At 43.5% G+C, this 21,228-nt stretch overlaps 1 protein-coding gene across 3 annotated transcripts in view; it reads right to left on the reverse strand.

The window, feature by feature from the left end:
• BTBD3 (BTB domain containing 3) overlaps nt 1–21,228 on the reverse strand; it is a 52,163-nt gene that overhangs the window by 15,448 nt on the left and 15,487 nt on the right. Inside the window, exon 1 of one of the 3 annotated variants that reach the window (XM_075925656.2) lies at nt 6,820–6,977. The exons of 1 other annotated variant lie outside the window; for it this stretch is intronic. Coding sequence is in view for 1 of the 2 variants with exons in the window: in XM_075925657.2 (XP_075781772.2) it covers nt 6,362–6,635 (274 nt within the window). In the remaining variant the exon portion in view is untranslated. Of the gene's footprint in view, nt 1–6,361; nt 6,734–6,819; nt 6,978–21,228 lie in introns of those variants that run through there. One more of the 3 variants, XM_075925657.2, reaches the window with a different exon arrangement.

Consider the following 21,228-nt stretch of genomic DNA (forward strand, 5'->3'; position numbering starts at 1 on the left):
CACACTGGTGGTAAAATTAACCCAACTAAGGCACTCAGAGCACAACATTTTTCACAGCCCCGAGTGATGTACCTAGGTTGATCTAATTTTTAAGTCCTAATTCACTTAGGCACTTTTGAGAGTTTTACCCAATTACCTTTCCTACCCTTTTCATTGTGAAGATCATGTTTAGAAAGTACTTTCTACAGTTTCATCTCTTTGAATCTGAAGAGAGCGACGTACCTCTAAGCCAAGTAGCAACCCACTGAAATTGTTAAAAACTTCCAATTCCACAGCTCAATGGCACCATGGAAACTGCCAAGAATCACACACCAGTGCTGTGTCAGCAGGAAATGGTCTCCCACCAATATGGTCTCCACTGCTCATGCTAAGAGGAGAACGCTCTCCCATCAGCTGCTTCACAAGATGTTTAGCTGTGACAATATAGCACTTCTGATATTGACCTGGCCTCAGCTTCTTCACTGTGAGAAGCTGCTATCATCAAAATTGGAGACCCCGGTAGGTTTAAAGAACACGATGAATCTGGTAGGGATCCTTGCACCCAGGAGGAGGAGCAGGACATTATTATGCACTCGCTCTTGATGCTTTCTATATTGGATTCTGGCAAACATTGAAAATTCTGTAGCTAGTTGTTGCTTACATTTTTGAAACCTTTCTATGCATGTTAAAAAAAAAAGACCATTACTAATGGAGGGTGGATTGTGCAAATATTGACTTCAGTTGGAATTACTCCTAATCAGTAGCTGCATAATCAAGCACAGAACGTGACATCGCTTTTTTCTTATTGTTTTTGGTAACTGCCAGTAGACAGTGGAACAGCTGTTTTGCCATTACATGAAGAGCTATAGTCACATACTGGATCCATTATAGGTATTATGCTTGGAATTAGACCAAAAAAATAACTACCTAGCCACATTAAATCTACAAAATGAATGCTTAAAGCTATACTTGATGCTGATTTTGAAAGAATTTGCTGCATGAATGCAGTCTGCCTGGACGATAACTATATTGAGCAAGGTTTCTGATGTCATGTGCTAGAGGGATGCAGTCTTCATAACATTGAAATCATTGTTCAAACTAATTAATCTACCAATATTTTGTTCCATTTGAATGTTGGACTGGAATAGCACGCAAAGTTTTATTGCTAGTTTTCCTACACCATGAAGTTTTACCAATGGGCCGATATACATCTTCCACTGCCACCCAGCCTAGGGAACATAGGCAAGGGATATCTCAAAAATAATATTTAGAATGTACTCTACAAACACTAATTTATTTTTAGTGGAACCAAATTCAAATGAAAACAAAAGAATACAGGTAACCTTAGACACAATTTTTTGAATGAGTAAACCTGCAACTACACAACCATATGATAAAAATGTACTTCAAAGTCTTGTTGGGTCAAAAAGTAAGTTCTCTTTCTCAGTGATTGCCATTTTTGTTTCCAAGATCAGATCTGACAACATTCACAACCCTTTTTGTAACAAGTGACAAACAGATCAACTTTAATTCTATCCTGTCTCTTACCAAAACTGATGTATAAAAGAGAGACTGGATGGCTCAGGAAATTGGTAATGAGATACAGAGCTTTTCATCTCTAGGTCACCCATTCTAAATTGACAGAGGTCACTAGTAATCAAAAGTCATTAGCATTTAATGATTGTTCAGTGCCCTGCAAGAAAGGAGCCAGTGATCACAGTGTACTTCAGAAATGCTACCATTACAATTAGCACCCTTGCTAGAATCTCAGTGGGGAGGTTGAATACTAAGTGTCTATGCAGACTCAACTTCCCTTTTTATCTTAAAGATGGGCCTTACCAACAATTTTATACTGGTTTAACTATTTCAGTGAAGGGTATGATTTTTAAAAACAAAACAGTTACATGTATATAATCTCTAATAAAGCTGCCTTCTACGAATATACTTTATCCCTTCCCTAGAGGAATAACTACACAAACATAAGGCAGCTATATAACAATGGAACTGCATCCAGGAGATTGTTCCCACTTTAACTATTAGTATAGCTAAAATATAGCAAATTTTTCATGTAGACAGATCTATGGTTTCATCATGTTAGCAGGGTTAAGGCACACTGGCAGAGTAGCGGGGAAGCTCACATTACCATTGCTCACACTGTATCTGTTCTGTGAATTAAAGACAACTCCCTGGCATATCAAGATGGCAGCCCTTACATTGGGTAAAATAAAACAAAGAGAACCTTAAAAAAATCCTGGGCTAAGTATTGTGATGTAAATGTAATTATGTTCTATAATAGGTAAACTAAATAATAATCTTGGTTTAAACTACAGTTCCTTAAACATTACTACAGATAAAAGTGCAGTTTAAACATCTAAATCGAACCAGCAACTTGGCAATTTGTGTTTATAATGGGAGATTATACCTGGCAGCATTCAGTGAAAGACATGGTTTAAAAACAGAAAAAAAAAAGTTGGCAATGTCTGCTATTAATGATGAATTTCGAAAAGACAGAAAAGGAAAGCAAACAATCCAATCAAAGAAAAAAGGAGCATATTGCTTCATGGGCATAACAGACAGTTTACAACTCCCAATCTCTTAAAGAATGATGGAAGTTTTTATTCTGTTTTACTGACCTTCACTTTTCACCAATGTGAAGTTCAGGGTATATAAAATGGCCAATTTGTGATACTGTAAAAAATTATTGAATACTGTACACAGTTTTGATCTAGGTGATCATTTCTGGTCGCTGTCAACCTAAGCTGGATCTGAAACATTTGAAGCTTTAGAAATCTAACTTTAAAGAGCTGTTGGCCATACAGCACAAAGCTGGATTAATCTTTGACGTACAAGTGAATGGCTTTGTATCTTATTACCTGTTCATGATTTTAAAAGCTGGCTTCAAGAGCTTTATTTTATGTGGATTTTTTGCTAAATCAAGTTCAGAATGAGGGTCCCACAGGTGAGATGAAAACTAAGCAGTATTTTCCTTTGAAATTACTATTTTAGAAAGTTACATTTATTTTCTTATGATCTAAACATTTCAGTCACATTTTACTTATTAGATCAGTCATGCTCCAGTATTTTTATTTCAATACTTTCCACGCCGTCTCACAATTTAGTAGCATGTGTATCATATTAATCAAGCAGCGGTACCTGCAGATGCACCAGTAAATGAAACATCTGGCGTTCCACTATGGGCTAACCCTGGAGAACCATGTCCAGCCCATGGGCTGCTTATTGCCTATGCCTAAACTAGAGGATGTGCTCAACAAGTAATTAAAAATTCTACTGATTTGGAGGGTGATTCTACCACTGACCGAGGGACAGGTCTTCCTTCAGAATGTGGATTGCATAGGATACTTCACAAGACCCAGGAAGACCATTTGTGGGTCAGAAGCATCCACTGTCCCCCTCCCCCCGGATTAAAAAACAAACAAACAACTTTTTGGCTGACAAAGACACCAGCCTCCTTTGTTCTTCTTTCGTAGTAATTTCCCTCTGCTAGAGAGTTCCAGCAAATGGGGGGCAAAGAAAGGAAGATTGGTCCTAAACAGAGTTTTAAATAGATGTACATTTGCTTAAACTATTCTCCTCAGATTTAAAATAAGATGGTTTTGTTGTTAAGGGATTGGATCAGAACACATATCTGGGTTCAATTCTGGGCTTTGCTATGGATTTTTTGTGTGTCCTTGGGCAAGCCCCTTAATCTATCAGTACTGTGGTTCCTCATTTGCAAAGTAAGGATAATATTTCATTTCTTCATAAGAACACCCATACTGGTCAGACCAAAGGTCCATCTAGCCCAGTATCCTATCTGTAGTCAATGCCAGATGTTCCAGAGAGAGTAAACACAACAGGTAATCATCACGTGATCCCTCTCCTATCATCCATTTCCAGATAAGCAGAGGCTGGGGACACCATTTCTACCCATACTGGCTACCAGACATTGATGAACCTAACCTACATGAATTTATCTAGCTTCATCTTTACACTTTCAATGGTATGGTTGCTTATTAGGTATTTATACATTGCCTGCCACAATAGGGCTTCAATTCCAGTTGCAACCTTAGATGTTTTTGTAATTCAAATAATAATGTGTATGTTTGTTTGGGATCTTTTTTAGCAAGGACTGTTTGGGGTTGTTATTCTGACCTGCTACAATAACTAGATTTTGTCCAGAATAGATCACCCTTGATATTATTTACATGGATTCACAAAACAGAAAGGAGCTGGATTTCTCATTAAAAAAAACAAAACAAAAAAGAATATGAGCCTGTCATTACTGGAGCTCCAGCTTTAATTCAATCTAGGTGAGCAATCAGTCCATGTCAATATCATCAATAGATATTGGGTGGCCTATTAGAAAAGTTTGTTGTATGCAGGTTAAGGATATGAAAATGTAACTGTGAGCATGGTTAACTGATGAGCCTGGGCTCATCGGTTAACCTTCATGGTTACATACAGGCTCCTGGTATGCGCTGGGAGCTGGCTTAAAAGCTGCCTACACCCATATATTCAGGAATAAGTTTGAATGAAGTTGCCTGCCTCCCGTGTGTAACTGTGCAACCACTGACATTTTCAGCAACTACACATTTACTTGATTAAACATCTCTAATGTAGGTTCTAATGGGTAGGAGTTCACATAACATGCATCTGATGAAGTGGGTCTTTGCCTATGAAAGCTTATGCTCCAATACATCTGTTAGTCTATAAGGTGCCACAGAACTTCTTGTCACTTTCACATGATAAAAATTACCATCAAAATTAGTAGCTCTGCTGCCAGCATCAGCAAACACTGAAGATTCAGAATTACATTCATTTCTGAAGGTGCTTCCTGCAGGTTAGAGTGGGGGTATGTATACTGGAGGAGAAATGTAAAGTGCATTTGGCTATATAAGGATATAAGCAGGGATCGCCGAACCGCTGTGAGCCCCGCTCGCCAGCCACACTATCCAGCGATCTGCGCATGCGCAGCTCGCCCGAACCCGGCTCATCCGGGTTATAATCTACTCGCCACAGGCGAGCCCTGGATATAAGGATAAACAGAGGACTTAACTCTCCAAAGCTGTCTATTGCTCACCTTTCTCAAGCTCTGTAAAAATGAATGAATACAGGTTAAAGGTTTTAAAAAGTAAAGATTTAATATGGAGAATTCATTTCTATAATTAAACCAGACATGTCACGTGCCAGGACAGAACACACCACTTTTCATATACAATAGAGGGATCAGTTCTTGTCTGTTTAAAACAACCTTGAGTCTCTGAACTTCAGATTTTAAAAAAGGATGCAAGGAGGCCACATACAGCACCATATAACTTTTTCTCTACAAAGCCCTAAATTAGGGATGTTAGATAGCATGTAATTGAATAGTTGTGTAACTGCATCAAATTTTAGGGGGTCACACAACTATTAGATAGTGCCCAGGGGTGAGGGTGGCAGTCTCTGTGCTCCCGGCCTCTCTCCTGGGGAGATCCCTGCTACCTTGCGCTGCTGCTGCCCCTAATAAAGTTCTGGTCAAGGAATACCGGTGCCAACAGACCAACTAAATAGAAGTCCAGGAGATCACTTGCCAGAGCGTCGATCCTCTGGTAAGTGGAGATATGGCTTTAGAAAACATTTAAGGGTAAATTAGAGCTACATAACAGCACAGAACACTGAGAGCCAGGACTAGTGGCAGTCAACAAACTTTATGGGATGGCGGCAAATGTGGCCACATCTATGATAAACAGATATCCATCTAACTAAAGTCATGCTGGACCATGGATGTTGCTGGACCAGAGAGTTTCAGAATAAAGAGGTTCAACCTGTATGCATTTTTAAAAGGAACATGGCCAAAGGTCAAATACTATTTTAAGTTATTATAGGTAACATCACCATTTTGGACCAAAAAACAGGACTATGTAGCACTTTAAAGACTAACAAGATGGTTTATTAGGCGATGAGCTTTCACCTAATAAACCATCTTGTTAGTCTTTAAAATGCTACATCGTCCTGTTTTTTGTTCCAGCTATGCCAGACTAACACAGCTACACTTCTATCACTATCACCATTTTGGAAACTTAAAAATAATGTTTATTTTCCAAATCAAAGATCTAACTTTGCAAGCATTTACGTGCAAGAGTAATTTTACTCTCCTGAATTTATCTGCAAAAGCACTGTCTTGCTCAGCAAAGTTTTTTGTCTGATCAAAACACAAATGAAAGCCTTTTGTTTCTTGGTTCAGTCACACACCCCGGTGACAACACCACTACGAATTCTTGCCTAAAAGAGTCCCACAGTGGTTACTCTAAAAGCAAATTGTAAACACTTTCAGTGTCCTAAACTTAACTCAATGTTTCCCCCCAGCTGTTTGTACCCGTGTTAAGTGAAGCGGTTCACACACCAGCCCAACTTTCTCTTGTAGACCAGGGCTGAGATTCTCTTTGGGGAGCTTTGGCTCGCTCCCATTTCCTTCCCCTTCGAACGAGACACAAATCGCTCCTGGAACCCACACGCAGCGGCGGAGTGACCCGATCTGGAAGGGACCGGGGCTTTTCTTCCGTCTCTGAGCCCTCAGCCACACGCGCCTTGCTCCTGCACGGGCCAGGCTGCCCGGCCTGGGCCTGGGACAACTCCGACCCGTGCCCACGAGCACCCAGCCGCGGTGGAGGCAGCATCCCGCCCAGCCCCGCAGGGGAGAACTCTGACAGGGAGGGGCCCTTTGCCCTGGGACCGGCCCCTCGGGTCCCTCCAGGCCGCAGTCCCGCCCCCCCCGGCTCCCGCCCCCTGACCTCCCCGCTCCCGCGCGGCGCGCCCCCCCCCCGTGGGTGGCCGCGCGCCCCCGCTCGCTGGCTCGCTCACCTCTCTCTCTCTCTCTCTCTCTCTCTCTCGCCCGGGCGGCAGGTCCCAGCAGGCGAGGGGCCAGGGCACCTCGGCACCGGGAACGCGCCCGGCGCCCGCTCTCGCCGCCTGCACGCACGCGGCCGCGCGCCCGTAAGCCAGCCGGGATCGCCCCGCCGCCGGGGAAAGCGAGCGGGCGGGCGCGGGGTTGTGCTCGGGGGAAGGCATCTAAGGGGTGGGAGGGGCAGGAGGGGTGTGTGAGATGGGGGTTGGGAGGGGGAGGGGCGGAGGGGGATGTAAGGTGGGGTGTGTAGGGGGAGGGGCTGAAAGGGGGTGTGAAATGGGGATTTGGAGGGGGAGGGGCGGAAGGGGTGTGTGAGGTGGGGGTGGGAGGTAGAAGGGGGATGTGAGGTGGGGGTTTGGAGGGGGTGGGAGGTAGAAGGGGGATGTGAGGTGGGGGTTTGAGGGGGTGGGAGGTAGAAGGGGGATGTGAGATGGGGGTTTGGAGGGGGTGGGAGGTAGAAGGGGGATGTGAGGTGGGGGTTTGGAGGGGGTGGGAGGTAGAAGGGGGATGTGAGGTGGGGGGAGGTAGAAGGGGGATGTGAGGTGGGGGGAGGTAGAAGGGGGATGTGAGGTGGGGGTTTGGAGGGGGTGGGAGGTAGAAGGGGGATGTGAGGTGGGGGTTTGGAGGGGGTGGGAGGTAGAAGGGGGATGTGAGGTGGGGGGAGGTAGAAGGGGGATGTGAGGTGGGGGTTTGGAGGGGGTGGGAGGTAGAAGGGGGATGTGAGGTGGGGGTTTGGAGGGGGTGGGGCAGAAGGGGGATGTGAGGTGGGGGTTTGGAGGGGGTGGGAGGTAGAAGGGGGATGTGAGGGGGGGGTTTGGAGGGGGTGGGAGGTAGAAGGGGGATGTGAGGTGGGGGTTTGGAGGGGGTGGGAGGTAGAAGGGGGATGTGAGGTGGGGGCTTGGAGGGGGAGGGGCGGAAGGGGTGTGGGAGATGGGGGTTCGGAGGGGGTGGGAGGTAGAAGGGGGATGTGAGGTGGGGGTTTGGAGGGGGTGGGAGGTAGAAGGGGGATGTGAGGTGGGGGTTTGGGGGGGGGAGGGAGGTAGAAGGGGGATGTGAGGTGGGGGTTTGGAGGGGGTGGGAGGTAGAAGGGGGATGTGAGGTGGGGGTTTGGAGGGGGTGGGGCAGAAGGGGGATGTGAGGTGGGGGTGGAACATGGGGATGGGTCAGAAGAGGGAGGTGGGGGTGAGGGGGTGGGAGGTGGGGGAGTTTTGGGGCAGAGTGAGGGGCCTGGGGGGGGGGGAATGTGAGGTGGGGCAGCCTGTGGTGGGCTGGGCAGGGTAGAAGGGGGAATGTGAGGTGGGGGGGAGCCTATGGGGACAGGGGCAGAAAGATGGGGATGTGAGGCAAGGATCCTGTGGTGGGGTGGAGGACTAGAAGGGGGGATGTGAAGTGAGGGACTGTAATGGGAAGAAGGAGGGCTTGTGAGGTAGAGGCTGTGGGGGGGGGGGGGAGGGGAGAAGGAGATGTGAGCATTGTTCCTTCCATATCCAGAATAAAATTTTCCATCCACGTCCAGAATAATTTTTTTTGTGCACTGAGGCATGTGCAAATGTGCACTACCAGTATAAACATAAAACCTTGCTGTGTGCACTCTGCTGATCAGCTGGGTGGCATTTGAATTTATCCTGAGTAGCTGCACAAGTGCAGAGCTTATAGGGAATACTAGATATGAGGAGTGCGGGGTTCTGTGTCTGGGGGGGGGGAGTGGTAGGGGAAGGAGGAGGAGACTCAGGTGGGGGCTTGTGGTGGAGGGAGGGTACCTATGGCTGGAACAATTTTCCTTAAAGTCTAGTGACCGGGGGTGATCACAGAATTCCCCTTGGGATTCTTTCCCAGTGTGCTGATCATGCCACTGACACCTGCCTTCTTGCTCTCTGAGGCTCCCCATCACCCTTTCCTGCTGGGCCAGATCTTCTGATCTCCCCCAGACAAGGCATAGAGTTGGGGTAACTGTTTCTCCCCGCTTCCCCCCCCCCCCCCCCCCCCCCCCGCTGAGAAATGCAGACACTGAACCACTTCAGCTGTGGGAGGATGCAGTTTTAGGGCATAGCACCCAGGAAGTCAACCCTCAAAAAGAATCAAAACCCCAAATCTTTTTCTGTATAAAACGTTTACACAGTGAAAGCTCATTAGGTAAACTTCCTTTATCAATGAAAGATATGCACAGTGTTGCTCCTCCAGGTAGCAATTACTTACACTGGACCTGATAGTAAACAAAAGTATTTTTATTAAGTACAAACAGGATTTAAGTGGATGCAAGTGAAAACAGACCGATTAAAGTAACTTACTAAATTAAAATGAAAAGAAAACACATAGATAGTTCTAATTCACTAAGAAACTTATTGCCTGCAGATTCTTGCCCTAAAGAGCTGTTCTTATTTCAGGCATAATCTTCAAACTCTTTGACTTGGGTCAGTTGCCCTCCCTTTGTTTGCTCTTAGGCTATGTCTACACTACTTGTTTTGTTGGAGGAGGCAATGCAAATGAAGCACTGATTAGCATTTTCTTGTGCTTCATTTGCATAATCTATTCTGATTTGTTTTTGTGCAAAAACATGCAGTGTGGACATGTCCGCTTAGCACAAAACCCCCTTTTTACACAAGATTCTTATGCCTCTCTGGGATAAGGGGATTTTGCGCAAAACAGACATGTTCACACTGCATGTTTTTGCACAAAAACCTCTTGCACAAAAACAGATTGGAAGAGATTATGCAAATGAAGTGTGATAAAATGCTAATCAGTGCTTCATTTGCGTTGCCTCTTCTGACAAAACACGTAGAGTAGACATAGCCTAAGGCTATGCCTATACTGAAAGGCTTTTCTGCAAGAGGAAATGCAAATAGAACGCTCATTTGCACATGTCGCGCTCGCGTTTGCATTTCCTCTTCAGATCCCTTTTGCAGAAGAAGCTTTTGCGCAAAATAGAACTGTGTAGACTGCTCTTTTTTGCGCAAAACCCCCTTTTGCACAAGAGCCTCCTTTCAAGGCTCCTCCTCTCAAGGCTGTTTACAAGTTGTTGACTTAATCATTAAATTTTTAGGCTTCCAGGGCACCACTAATGGCTCCCATTAGCACATTGACAATTATAAACAGACTCACAATTTATGTTTCTAGCTTCACATACAAGAATGATACATGCACCAAAATAGGATATACAAATACAGCAGATTGTAACATTAAAATGGATAGGTTACATAAGGTATTTTGTCTAAAGCAACCCTGACTTAGTCATATAAATATGAGCCGTCACATGTCTAATCTAAATCTCCTTTGCTGCAGATTAAGTTCTTTACTTCCTGTCCCACCTTCAGTGGACATGCAGAAAAATTAATCATGGGCTTGACCTACACTGCAGAGTTAGATCAATGTAAGGCATCTTACATAAATCTAATGAAGCCAGTATACACACTACAGCCTTGCTCCCACAGATGTAAATGCGTAAGTACAGTGCTATAGTAACTCTACCTCCACAAGAAGCATAGGGCTTATGTTGGTGTAGTTCGAGTCCAGACACAGCATTACTTACATCCAAGTGGGGCTGTGCAACTGACAAGAAAACTGAGCTGTTGCAGAAATGGGTGGGAGGCATCAGTTAAAATCCAGCTGCTCCCAGACTTCCCACTCCCAGCTGGGCTGTACCCACCTTGTTCAGAGCCCAGCTACCACCTATGTCTCAGTTCCTTGCTCCCAGTCCAGCTGCACACTCCCCACAGAGTATGACAGTGCTGGGTTTCTTCCTACAGAGACTCAGCTGCTACACACAGGCTCCTGGCTGTCCACTGGGAGCCTGACTGCACCAAGGCCCTGCTGCACTGGGAGATCAGGAAGTGGGCATGCCAGACTCCTGGGCTGGGTCTAGACTGGCATGATTTTGCGGAAATACTTTTAATGGAAAAGTTTTTTCCGTTAAAAGTATTTCTTCAAAAGAGCGTCTAGATTGGCATGGATGCTTTTGCGCAAAAGCATCCATGCCCAGTATCGATGCGCTTTTGCGCAAGAAAGCTCCGATGGCCATTTTAGCCATCGGGCTTTCTTGCGCAAAAAATTAAGGTGCCTGTCTACACTGGCCCTCTTGCACAAGTATTCTTGCGCAAGAGGGCTTAACCTTGAGTGGGAGCGTCAAAGTATTTGTGCAAGAAGCACTGAATTCTTACATGAGAACGTCAGTGCTCTTGCGCAAATTCAAGTGGCCCGTGTAGGCAGCTGGCAAGTTTTTGCGCAAAAGCGGCCACTTTTGCGCAAAATCTTGCCAGTCTAGACGCACCCCTGGTGCAAAGGAGTTGAGAGACTAATGGGCAACCGAGCTCTTGGTGGTGGAGAGCTGGGGGAAGGTATGCCAAGATCTCAGGGACTAGGATGATGACTGAGCTCCTGTGGTGGGAAGCTAAAAGCCTCAGAGCGTCCAGGCTGCTGGTAGGGACTGTATGAGGAGCTGAGACCCTGTCTCTCAGATCCCCATGCTGACCCTAATAAGGACGTGCACAACCTACTGAAGGAGAGTAGTGTGGACATCAAAGTAATTATGGCAATGATTGTAAGTTGACCTAACGTAGGTTATAAGAACGTTCATACTGGGGCAGACCAAAGGAATAGTGTATTTGTCATCCAAAAGTGGCCAATGCCAGGTGCACCAGAGGGAATGAACAGGCAAAGTGATTCATCCCTGTAGTCCACTCCCAGCCTCTGGCAAACAGCTGGGGATACTATCTGTGCCCCTCCTGGCTAATAGTCATTGAAGGACCTAGCCCCCATGAATTTATCAAGGTCTGTTTTGAACCCTGTTATAGTCTTGGCCTTCATAGCATCCTATGGCAAAGTGTTCTACAGGCAATTTAGGCTCTCAAAATGTCTGAAAATCACATTAGCTGCCATCTACTTCTTTAGGTACCTAAATACCTGTAAAACTCTGGCCCCAAGTGACCTGTCCAGGATCACACAGGAAGCTAGTAGCAGAGACAGGAACAGACTCCAGGCCTTCTGAGTCATAGTCCTGCCCCTCACCACAGAATCTCTTCCTTTCTGTAAAGGTGCCAACAGCTCCACCCCTTCAAGTAAGTGCTGAGACCTTTCAGTCCACATATCTGAGCAGGAAGTCCAAAAAACAGAAACAAACAATCCCTCCCCATTATGTAGAAGAGTAAATATCCTTTCCTTTTGAGCCTGAATGTAATAAAGTCATAAAACCAGAGATTGATCCTGTGCAAGAACTTGCATGAGTAAGAGTTTCCAGGATATGGCCTCAAGTTTATTCAATGTCTTTGTAGACACTGAAGGGATTTTTGATAATGCTCATGCATCTAAACACAAGGGAAATTAAAACATGCTGTTGGCACTTTGTTGATATACATGGCAAAATCCTTTACTTGAGGAGTCTTTTAAAAGAATTTGTTTCTACAAAGTATTTGATATTAGATTACTGTGAATATTCATTTACCCACAGGAAATATGGGTATCTTAGCAATGTGGAATTATGCTTCTCTGTGGATAATCGGGACCTTTTTCTTGCTTTAATATTTTATCTATTCAAATATAAAATAGCATTAAGTAGTCTCAGTCATAAGTATACACATGTTGTAGAGCTATTTTGGATCTTTACCAGAAGAGTATACATTTTAAATGATATATTGTAAATGATGATTTAACTGGGACTTGGGAAGGTAACAACATTTTCACTGCTTGAAACAAATTTAAACAGCTTATTTAACTACAGTAGATAACTACTGTGATTTTCTGAGTTGTTTTCTGATTGAAGGTAAATGACCCTTTTGTGGCTTTAATGTCATTTAGATGGGGGAAATGGTGGGATGAGACCCTCTTCTGTGATTTACAGAAAATTATTATTTTGCCACCTGAAGTCATGATTACCCAGTGGGCTACATGTCCTGCTGATACTTTAAATTAAGTTAGCATGTGCCAATGTGTGGTTGCTTGGGTATTTATTTTAAAGGACTCGGTTCTATAGTCCTTATGTATCTATGTCCCATTAAAACTACTGGGAGTTTTTTTGTGTGGAGAAGAATGGATGAAAAATAATAGGATTAGATGTTTTCCATATGGAACTCATCTTGCACTTCTTTCACAATCAAAATTCTCACTGATATCAGTGGGAATAAGGTGTATGGAATACCTGCAGGACTGCAGTCTCGTATGCATTCTTAGAAGGCATATTATACTGTTCGGTGAAAAACACGTACAAGTCATTGCACGAATTATGGTTTACGTAGCTCAGAGGAAAGTTGTGAAGGTTAATTAACATGTGTGGAAGTACTCTGATATCCTTGGTTAAAGATGGTTTACATGATGTAAGTGAAAAGTTTAATTACTTATTAATGTGGGTGTACATCTTTTAAACTGGATTAAAGTGCTTGTCCAAAATTATTTCAAAATGCCTCTCTAGAACGAGTACGATCTACAAATTCATAAAAGCCAAGCTGAGTGGGAAGACTGGACAGCTCAAGATACTGATCAATTGATATAGACTCTAGGACATACCGTGCCTAGGATATTAGTTCAAAGGCCGCTCTGAGATTAGCGAGCCAAACATCTGTCAACATTTGAAGAGTGTGTGGTGGCCAAAGAGAAAAATCCTAGACCAGTTCCTATAGTAGATGGGGTATCTGCAGTACAAAACCACAGTTTGCATTCCTGTTGGCAGTTTCAACAGAGAAGACACTGAGGCTAAACTATTTTCTTACCTGTGGATATAGATTCTGGGCAGGGTTGGGACCTACTGGGAAGTTTGTACTGCGGCTGCTTGTGCCTGTACTCTGAATTAAAGACAGAAAGTGTAAATTAAAAAGACCATCTAATGGCCAGGGAGACAGGTAAAGGAGTACATAGCCTTACATTTTTAGGTTTCTGGTTTTAATTCAGAGTACAGGTCAACACTGACTAAAAGATATCACCATATGGTGGCCATTTTATGGTCTATATGAATGAGTTTGGGATCAGTCCGATATCTACCGGACAGAAATCTATAGTACAGTAAAACTCCAATAGTCCGGCACTCCTGATAGTCCGGCATCAAAATGGCAAGAGCCTAGTGAGTGAGCTTCGGCAAAAAATGAGTCACAAAGTAACAGTGGCAGCAGCTGAACTAAGCGAAAAGGGTAAAAAAGGGTTAAAAAAACTAAAACAGTATACTGTATACAGTATGTACAATAAAAAGTGTTAAGAACACTTTATATACAGTATATACATAACCACTTTATAGTACCTCCTGATACTCCGGCGTATCTGATACTCCGGCACCACCAAGGTCCCATAGGTTCCGGATTATTGGAAGTCTACTGTACAAAAAGACCACCAGGATTGGCATTAATTGGAACCCTTGTTAGTAGAGACAGTCTGGAGAGTGAACTGTCTCTCACATCTAGTGGCATATATTCCAGGTTAAGGTATTTGACTGATGTAGTACATGGAAGCTTAATTCCATTCACACAATAAGAACTTTAGCAGTATTTTTTTTACTTACATGTGGCTTATCCAAGTTATGCTACAGATTGGCCTAGCAATTGCAGACAGGGCACAACTATTACAACCGGGTTGAAAAAAAAATCTGTGCTTTAGCTGTAGTATAGACGTGGTCAAAGAAGAGGTATTTTTTATTTTATTGTTGTTGGTTTTGTTTTTAACAAAGTTATACATTAGATAAACATTTAGGTTCAACAGTGGCAGTCAAATTCAGTTGATAGAAATCCATTTGCAATCCAAATCCATTTTATAGCAAGCATTGGGAGCATACTCACGTTATCATGGGATAAACCTGTAATTGGTTTTAAATTGGTCATTAAACATTGTTAAGACCTCATCTGTTCTAGGAAATAGAAACTTACTGTAACTGCATCTCCTGACTTGGTTGCAACTAGACTGTAGATGGGACCATAGGTTATAATTAAGCTATCCCTTGGGATTTAATCATTGTTAAAGTGCTTTGGGAGATGATTTATGCCTGCACAATACAGGTTCGATAGATAAACAGTGGATTTCAGGACAGACCGAGTCCTTTCACAAACACAAAGGAAACATTTAGGGTGTGTCTAGACTACAGGGTTTTGTCGACAAAAGTGGACTTTTGTCCACAAAACTAAACCTGCGTCTACACTACTGCTGAGTTCTGTCGACATAACGTCGACAGAACTCAGCAGTTTTGTCGACGCTGGTAAACCTCATTTTCGAGGAATAACGCCTTTTGTCAACAGAGTTCTGTCGACAGAAGGCATTATTGCATCTAAACTGTCCTTTGCGTCCACACTGTTATGTCGACAAAGCAGCTTGCTTTGTCGACAGAACTGAATGTAGTCTAGACGCTCTTTGTCGACAGAAGCTTTGTCGACAGTATCTGTCAACAAAACTTCTGTCGACAAAACCCTGTAGTCTAGACGTACCCTTACAACATATACTATTAAAATCCAGCTGAATTACACTCTCTAGTACTTGTTTTGTTCTTGGAGTAAAGCTGAGAACCTTACAACTTTTCATGCATAATTTGTTTCTCAAAGGCACGCTATCTAATTTATTAGATGATAACTGTTTAGCATACTTTTTATTTTAAAGAGCCTCAAACCACCCAGTTTGTTTTAATACCAGGCCATTGAAATGAATTGAAGTATTCTAATGAAACAACATCTACCAATAGGTGTGTGCCCCTAGGTGGAGAACATGAGAACTTGGAAAGCTGTCCACACGTAGCTGAACATCATGGAAGGAGATGAGCTTCCAGGGAGCCTATGGAAGCCATAACATGCTAATACATGTGGCTGGGGCTGTGCAAAATTTTGCCAGGGAGCAAGAGGGTGAAAATGCTGGGAAGAGGATGCATTACTTTCCATTCGTTAGTATGAAATCCATCCAGTCGCTGGTGGAAATGACAAGGGAACTTAACTCTGGTCAAAGCAACAATTGTGCACAAATAACATTGTGCAATCTGTTTTTATGACTTTGAAGGGGTAGATGCACATAGGCATTGCTGGTGAATAAATGGCTGGATAGTAGCCCAGGGCAACCATGCTTCTGTGAGAGGAAAAGGGTACATGTGGAAGGGCAACCATTTCGTATGGCTGGGCCCTATACAGATCCTCTGGCTCAGGCAGTCAGGAGTTTATTTGTTTTCCCTTCACTTTAGTATGTTTTTGTGAGAAAGAGTATGATTCAGATTTATGTCTCCAATGTAGGCTACAGTTTTAGATGGAGGGCCCGAAGGTTCAAAGTGAGGTGCATGTAATTACACCACCTCTCATATGATAGTGTAATTATGCATCTATTTTGGGTGTGTAAGTGGCTAGTTATGCATCTAACTGGCCATTTGTATCTGCAACCCATATTAAGTGCGGAAATGCATGAGCATCCTTTGCACATATTCATGAATGCCTAATCTGGACAAACAGATGCAGAAGCCCATGTAACACGCAGTTTCCGTTGTACAGAGTATGCAGTGATAACAGCAAGTGATTCCTTTCCACCCTGGCACTTGAACAACAACAAAAGGCGTATCAGATGTCCAGTGAGCAAAAAAAAATCAAATGTCTGTCTTTCCCTCCAGGAGCATTGTGTACTGCTGCTTGGCAGGGTGTTTCCTTCCTCATCTTGTTTTGCATAATAATGCGTTTTTCTTTGTGCTTGAAACTATTTAAATGTTATTGCTTCAGAGCAGAATGGGTTATTTCCCTGTTGGGACAGAAAAGAGTTGATGCAGTTGCAAGATACTATCTGCTCTTGTAATTTACTCACAAGTACAGTATGTATTGCAACAAGTAGATTAGACACCAAAAGCAAAGGACACTGCATGCACACATTTAGCATAACATTTTCAGAACTCCAGCGAATCAATGCTGTGTTCACATTTTCAGTGGTATAAAAGACATTCACCATGAGCCCTGCATCTGACCTTTACTCAACGCTGCAGCCCATCTCTTCTCAGCTTTTGTGGCTGATAGGGAGGCTGCTGTGAGGTTACAGTGAGGCGTGATTTTCAGGAGTGCTGAACTTCCGTAGCCACTTCCATTGTAGCTGTGGGTGTTCAGTGCCTCTGACCTGCCCAGCAGGTCGAAGCCAGGGTGAGTAGAAATCTGGAATACAGCCACTTCCTCAGCACTGAGCTTAACCTGAGGAGCTGGCTTGCATATTATTAAACATATTTCCCCTTTACACAGCATAGCTCCTGCTCTTTGAGGCTAGATTTTGCTGCTTTGAGGCACAGGGAAAAATAGAACAGTCCCATTGACACATCTGTTCCCGCTTGAAAAAGACCTATTCTCAGGTAATAGTAAGTGATGCTCTTCTTAGGCTTTGGAGTTTCGAGAGCCATTGATTGATTGATTTTTCAAGGAAGCTTGAATGCTGGGTAGGTTTTTCTGAGTGCTGAGGGGTATAATTATGACTTCTTGTCAGGCATCATCCCATTAGACACATAGGCTAGCAATGATCTTTTTTGTTTGTTTTTTATTTCCTCTTTATTTTTTAAAGCTTCCGTGAATTTCATTTACAGCACAGGCTCTCTGGAAAGGTTATCGTCCTGTGTTTAATGTGTGTGTGAGAGAAGAGAAAGAAGAGATTTACTGAAAAGAGAAGCCATACCTAGAGCAGTTAGCAAATGAAAGAAATAATATAATAATGTCTAGTAATACAGACAGAACAAGTTGTTTGCCTGTGACAACCCCCTGACCTGTTGTAAAATTAACGTGTGCAGCTGCTGCTCTCTTATCTCTGTTTTGTCAGGCAAAGTAAGTGCCACATATGGACTACCATGCAAGCCCTAGGGGGTTAAAAGCCAGGTGTTTAGAAATAATCAGCCATGAACGTATGCATCCAAACGTGGCCCAGCAGAAGGGACATGGATTGGCAACTTTCCCTGAGCCCCAGGCTGCAAATGATTTGCAAAAAGGAGCAGTGCTTTGGTGCAGATTGGTCCAGACTAACCTTACCCCCATTTTTTGTCTTCTAGCAGGTTGCATAGCAATTCTCTCAGGTTCAATTGCATTAGTATTAACTGCTCGGAAAAGTGTAGCCTTCTTGTGTCTGTTACAAGGCAATAATTCATTCGGCAGGTTCTGCTGACATTATAAAATGGGAAAGGCAGTTTCATTCAGTAGCATGGAACTATGCCCCAAAGTGAAATATGACCTGTTAGCTTGGACTGGTGCGTTTGTGACCTGATGACTTTAAGATAAAGCAACCCGAATTTTGCTTTGAGGAAAAGGCTTGAGATAAAAAGGGACCTTTAAGGAATGACTATAAATCTCTGTCTCCAGAGATGGTCATTTTTCCTCCTGTCATTTAACGTCTGCACTCGAAGAACATTAGCTCCTTTTGCTTCCTCCATGCCTGTCTCTATAAGGGTATGAAATAGGGCCAATTGGGGACCATATGACCAGTAAGTTGGGGCATTATATATAACTTCTCGCTGTCAAAGAAATAAGGTGTGTGGGGTAAGAGGCACTAAAGCCGTGATGTCCAACCAATTCTGAAGCACTAGCCACTGTAGTGACTACTACAGCGAACTAGCCACACCCAACTGACCAAATAGCCACAGATGGCTAGCATGTTGGACACCATGGCATTAGAGGGTGAGCAGTATCTGCAGATCCATTCCTGATGAGGGAATAAATCTTTTGGACTGCACAGGGTGGAAAATGAGCTGCTCTTTATTCTTCAGACCTTACCATAGAGTTTATGTGTGCGATGGGGGACAACATAAGCCAGGAATGCTACTCCATGCACTTACTCAAATCAACTGATAGCAGGAGTAAGCCCAGGGATCCCTACCTGGCTCCTATTGCCTTTGTATCTGCTAACCTCACAAACATTAATGGATATATCCTCACAACACCTGAATAAGATAAGGAAATATTCCCATTTCATATATGGGGAACTGAGGCATGTACCGTGCAAAGTTTATGCACATGCTTATGTTTGTTCACCTCACTTGGCTCTAGAGGCACAATTCTTGTGGGTGAAGTGACATAGCATAAGGCTTTCCGGGATCAGGTCTTAAGTGACTTGCCCAAGGTCACACAGCCAGTGTGTGGCAAAGTTAGAACTTTGATGTCTGTAGTGTCTTAACTCCAAAACCATCCTTCTGCACCCTGGAGGAGTGTAAACATTAACATTAACCCTGGAAACATCTACATTTCACCCAGAAAAGTCACTGGATCTTTATATGCACACTCCTTTATTTAGCAAGAACCTATGAGGAATACTGTCACACAGCTCATGAGAGGGTGTGCTGACCTCAGGGAAGGCTGTCAAAAATAGGCCAGATATCCCAAACGGGTGTTTTATAATTAGATCTTGCCAAGCTAATAACAAATGTGAACTCCTGCAAACTATAATAGTTTCACCATGAAGTTACAGACAGTCCATTTAAATTCTCTAATCTATTTTGCTACCCAAGCAAGCTGGATTTAGTGAGAAACGGTCACTTACACAAAAAATAACTCTTGGCCCCTTTCCTGCTCCTGCAGCAGTCCTGGACTTGGCCCCAGGCTCTCAGCCCCAGCCTCTGACCCTGACCCTAACCCTAACCCTGCCCTCTCCTGGTCCTGGACTGCAGCTTTGAGAGGCAGGGGCCTGATGTAAAAGTTTGGGGAGCACCATTCAAAAACTATTAATTAGCCTCATTAGCATGGGTCCTACAATTGACAGGTACGTCTGTTTTTATATATATCTCTTGGTTTCTGATATTTCCACTCTAATTCATCTGATGAAGTGGGTTTTGCCCACAAACGCTCATGATTCTGTATATTTTGGTTAGTCTCTAAAGTGCTACAGGACTACTCATTGTTTTTAAAATTACAGACTTACACGGCTACTCTTCTGAGACTGGTTAGTGTATGCATTTACAGACATCAAAATGCTTCTGAAAGAACAGAGAAACTTAATTAGGGATGGGGGGTTATATTACATTTAAAAAACACCTAAGTGCTTTTAATATCCATTCTGACACTGGTTACATAGGTTCTACAGGGAGAAATGTCTTTAATTCATGACCATTGAACTCTTCCTACTTGCAGCAGTTCTGCTGCTTTTTCCTAGTCACAAATCTCCTGTATCGGCACCTTCTTCCTTTGCAAGTGAAAAAGGACTGACTCTAATACCATTCCCTGAAAAGGGGCTGGTAGGAAACCTGTCAGTGTGGGATGGTGGAAAGTTTCACAGAAGATTGTGCTTAGAGGCTGGACCTGAAAGATTAGCCTTTTATCACTTGAATTAAAGGTCTAAGGTTCAGTGCCCACCAATGACCCATAGTGAGAATCGTTACGTCAAGAACCCCTAAAAGTACAGAGCAACATTTTCAAACTCAAGTGCATCCATTTGGGCACCAAGGTAAGTGCCTTGAAATTCCGTGTTCCTGGGAATCCACAAGTCCCATGGAAATCAAGGGAAACCAGGGCTGCTGAGCACCTTGAACAGGAGGCTGCTCATGGAGGGGTCTAATAGTTAGGCACTTGAAAATGTTAGCCCCAATGACCTTACTGAAGTTTAAGGAGTGAAAAAATATTGGTTAAGGGCATTATTACAGATGGGAATTCAGGTGACTCAACAAAGAAGATGGGGGAATTCAACTTAGGCCTCCCACATCCTAGACCAATGTCTTTGCTACTTCCATGCTTCTATTTTTCCTGGAGCTAAACAATTGTTACAGATTTTGTTGGCTTAAGAGACAATTGAACTAGCCCATATTAGGCCAATGAGACGAGTGTTCCTGCTGGAGGAGCTCCACCCAGGATACATAAGCAACAGGAAGAAGGTCAGCTGATACATCCTCTCCTTGGCAAACATTACCAGCTGCAGCAAAATTGCAAGACTCCCTCCAGGTTAAACTTGTGATTGATTTGGTTTTAATGTGTTAATTAAGGAAACTACAGGGAGAGGTGTTCCCACTACAAGCCTCAGTACATCACAGGCTTTTAAACTTAGAGTGGGAAGATGAGGGAGCTGATCCTGTTTTTAGGCTCAAGGGCTCTGTAGCAAAGGGTTCAATTGGAGTCAGTTTGCAGCCAGGCAACTTACAGCAAGTTGAAGTGAGATGTGACTATTTGATAGAGCAGCCTCCTTTGTCTCTTCTTGCTTTTGAGTTCTCATGTGTTGTTGACTCACAACCAGACAGCAGTATAGCTGGGGTTTTTAACGATCTAATTTCTGTATGGAAGCAGAGTAGTGTTGAGGAGGTGCTGGGTTATAATAGTAGCTTTTAGAGAACTGGGGAGTGAATTAGAAGTTTTGTAGAAGATGGAGGCGTGTCCTCCCTTCAGACATGTTTGCAAATTACCTGCTATTTGATACAACTTGGTGGATTCTAGATGCAAAAAAGTTGCTCTGTGGAAATGTCTTTGATAAGGTAGTACTTGCTGTCTTCCAGGCAGCGA

This window comes from Pelodiscus sinensis, chromosome 3, assembly GCF_052426305.1.
Source record: "Pelodiscus sinensis isolate ZL-2025 chromosome 3, ASM5242630v1, whole genome shotgun sequence".
Taxonomy (NCBI): domain Eukaryota; kingdom Metazoa; phylum Chordata; order Testudines; family Trionychidae; genus Pelodiscus; species Pelodiscus sinensis.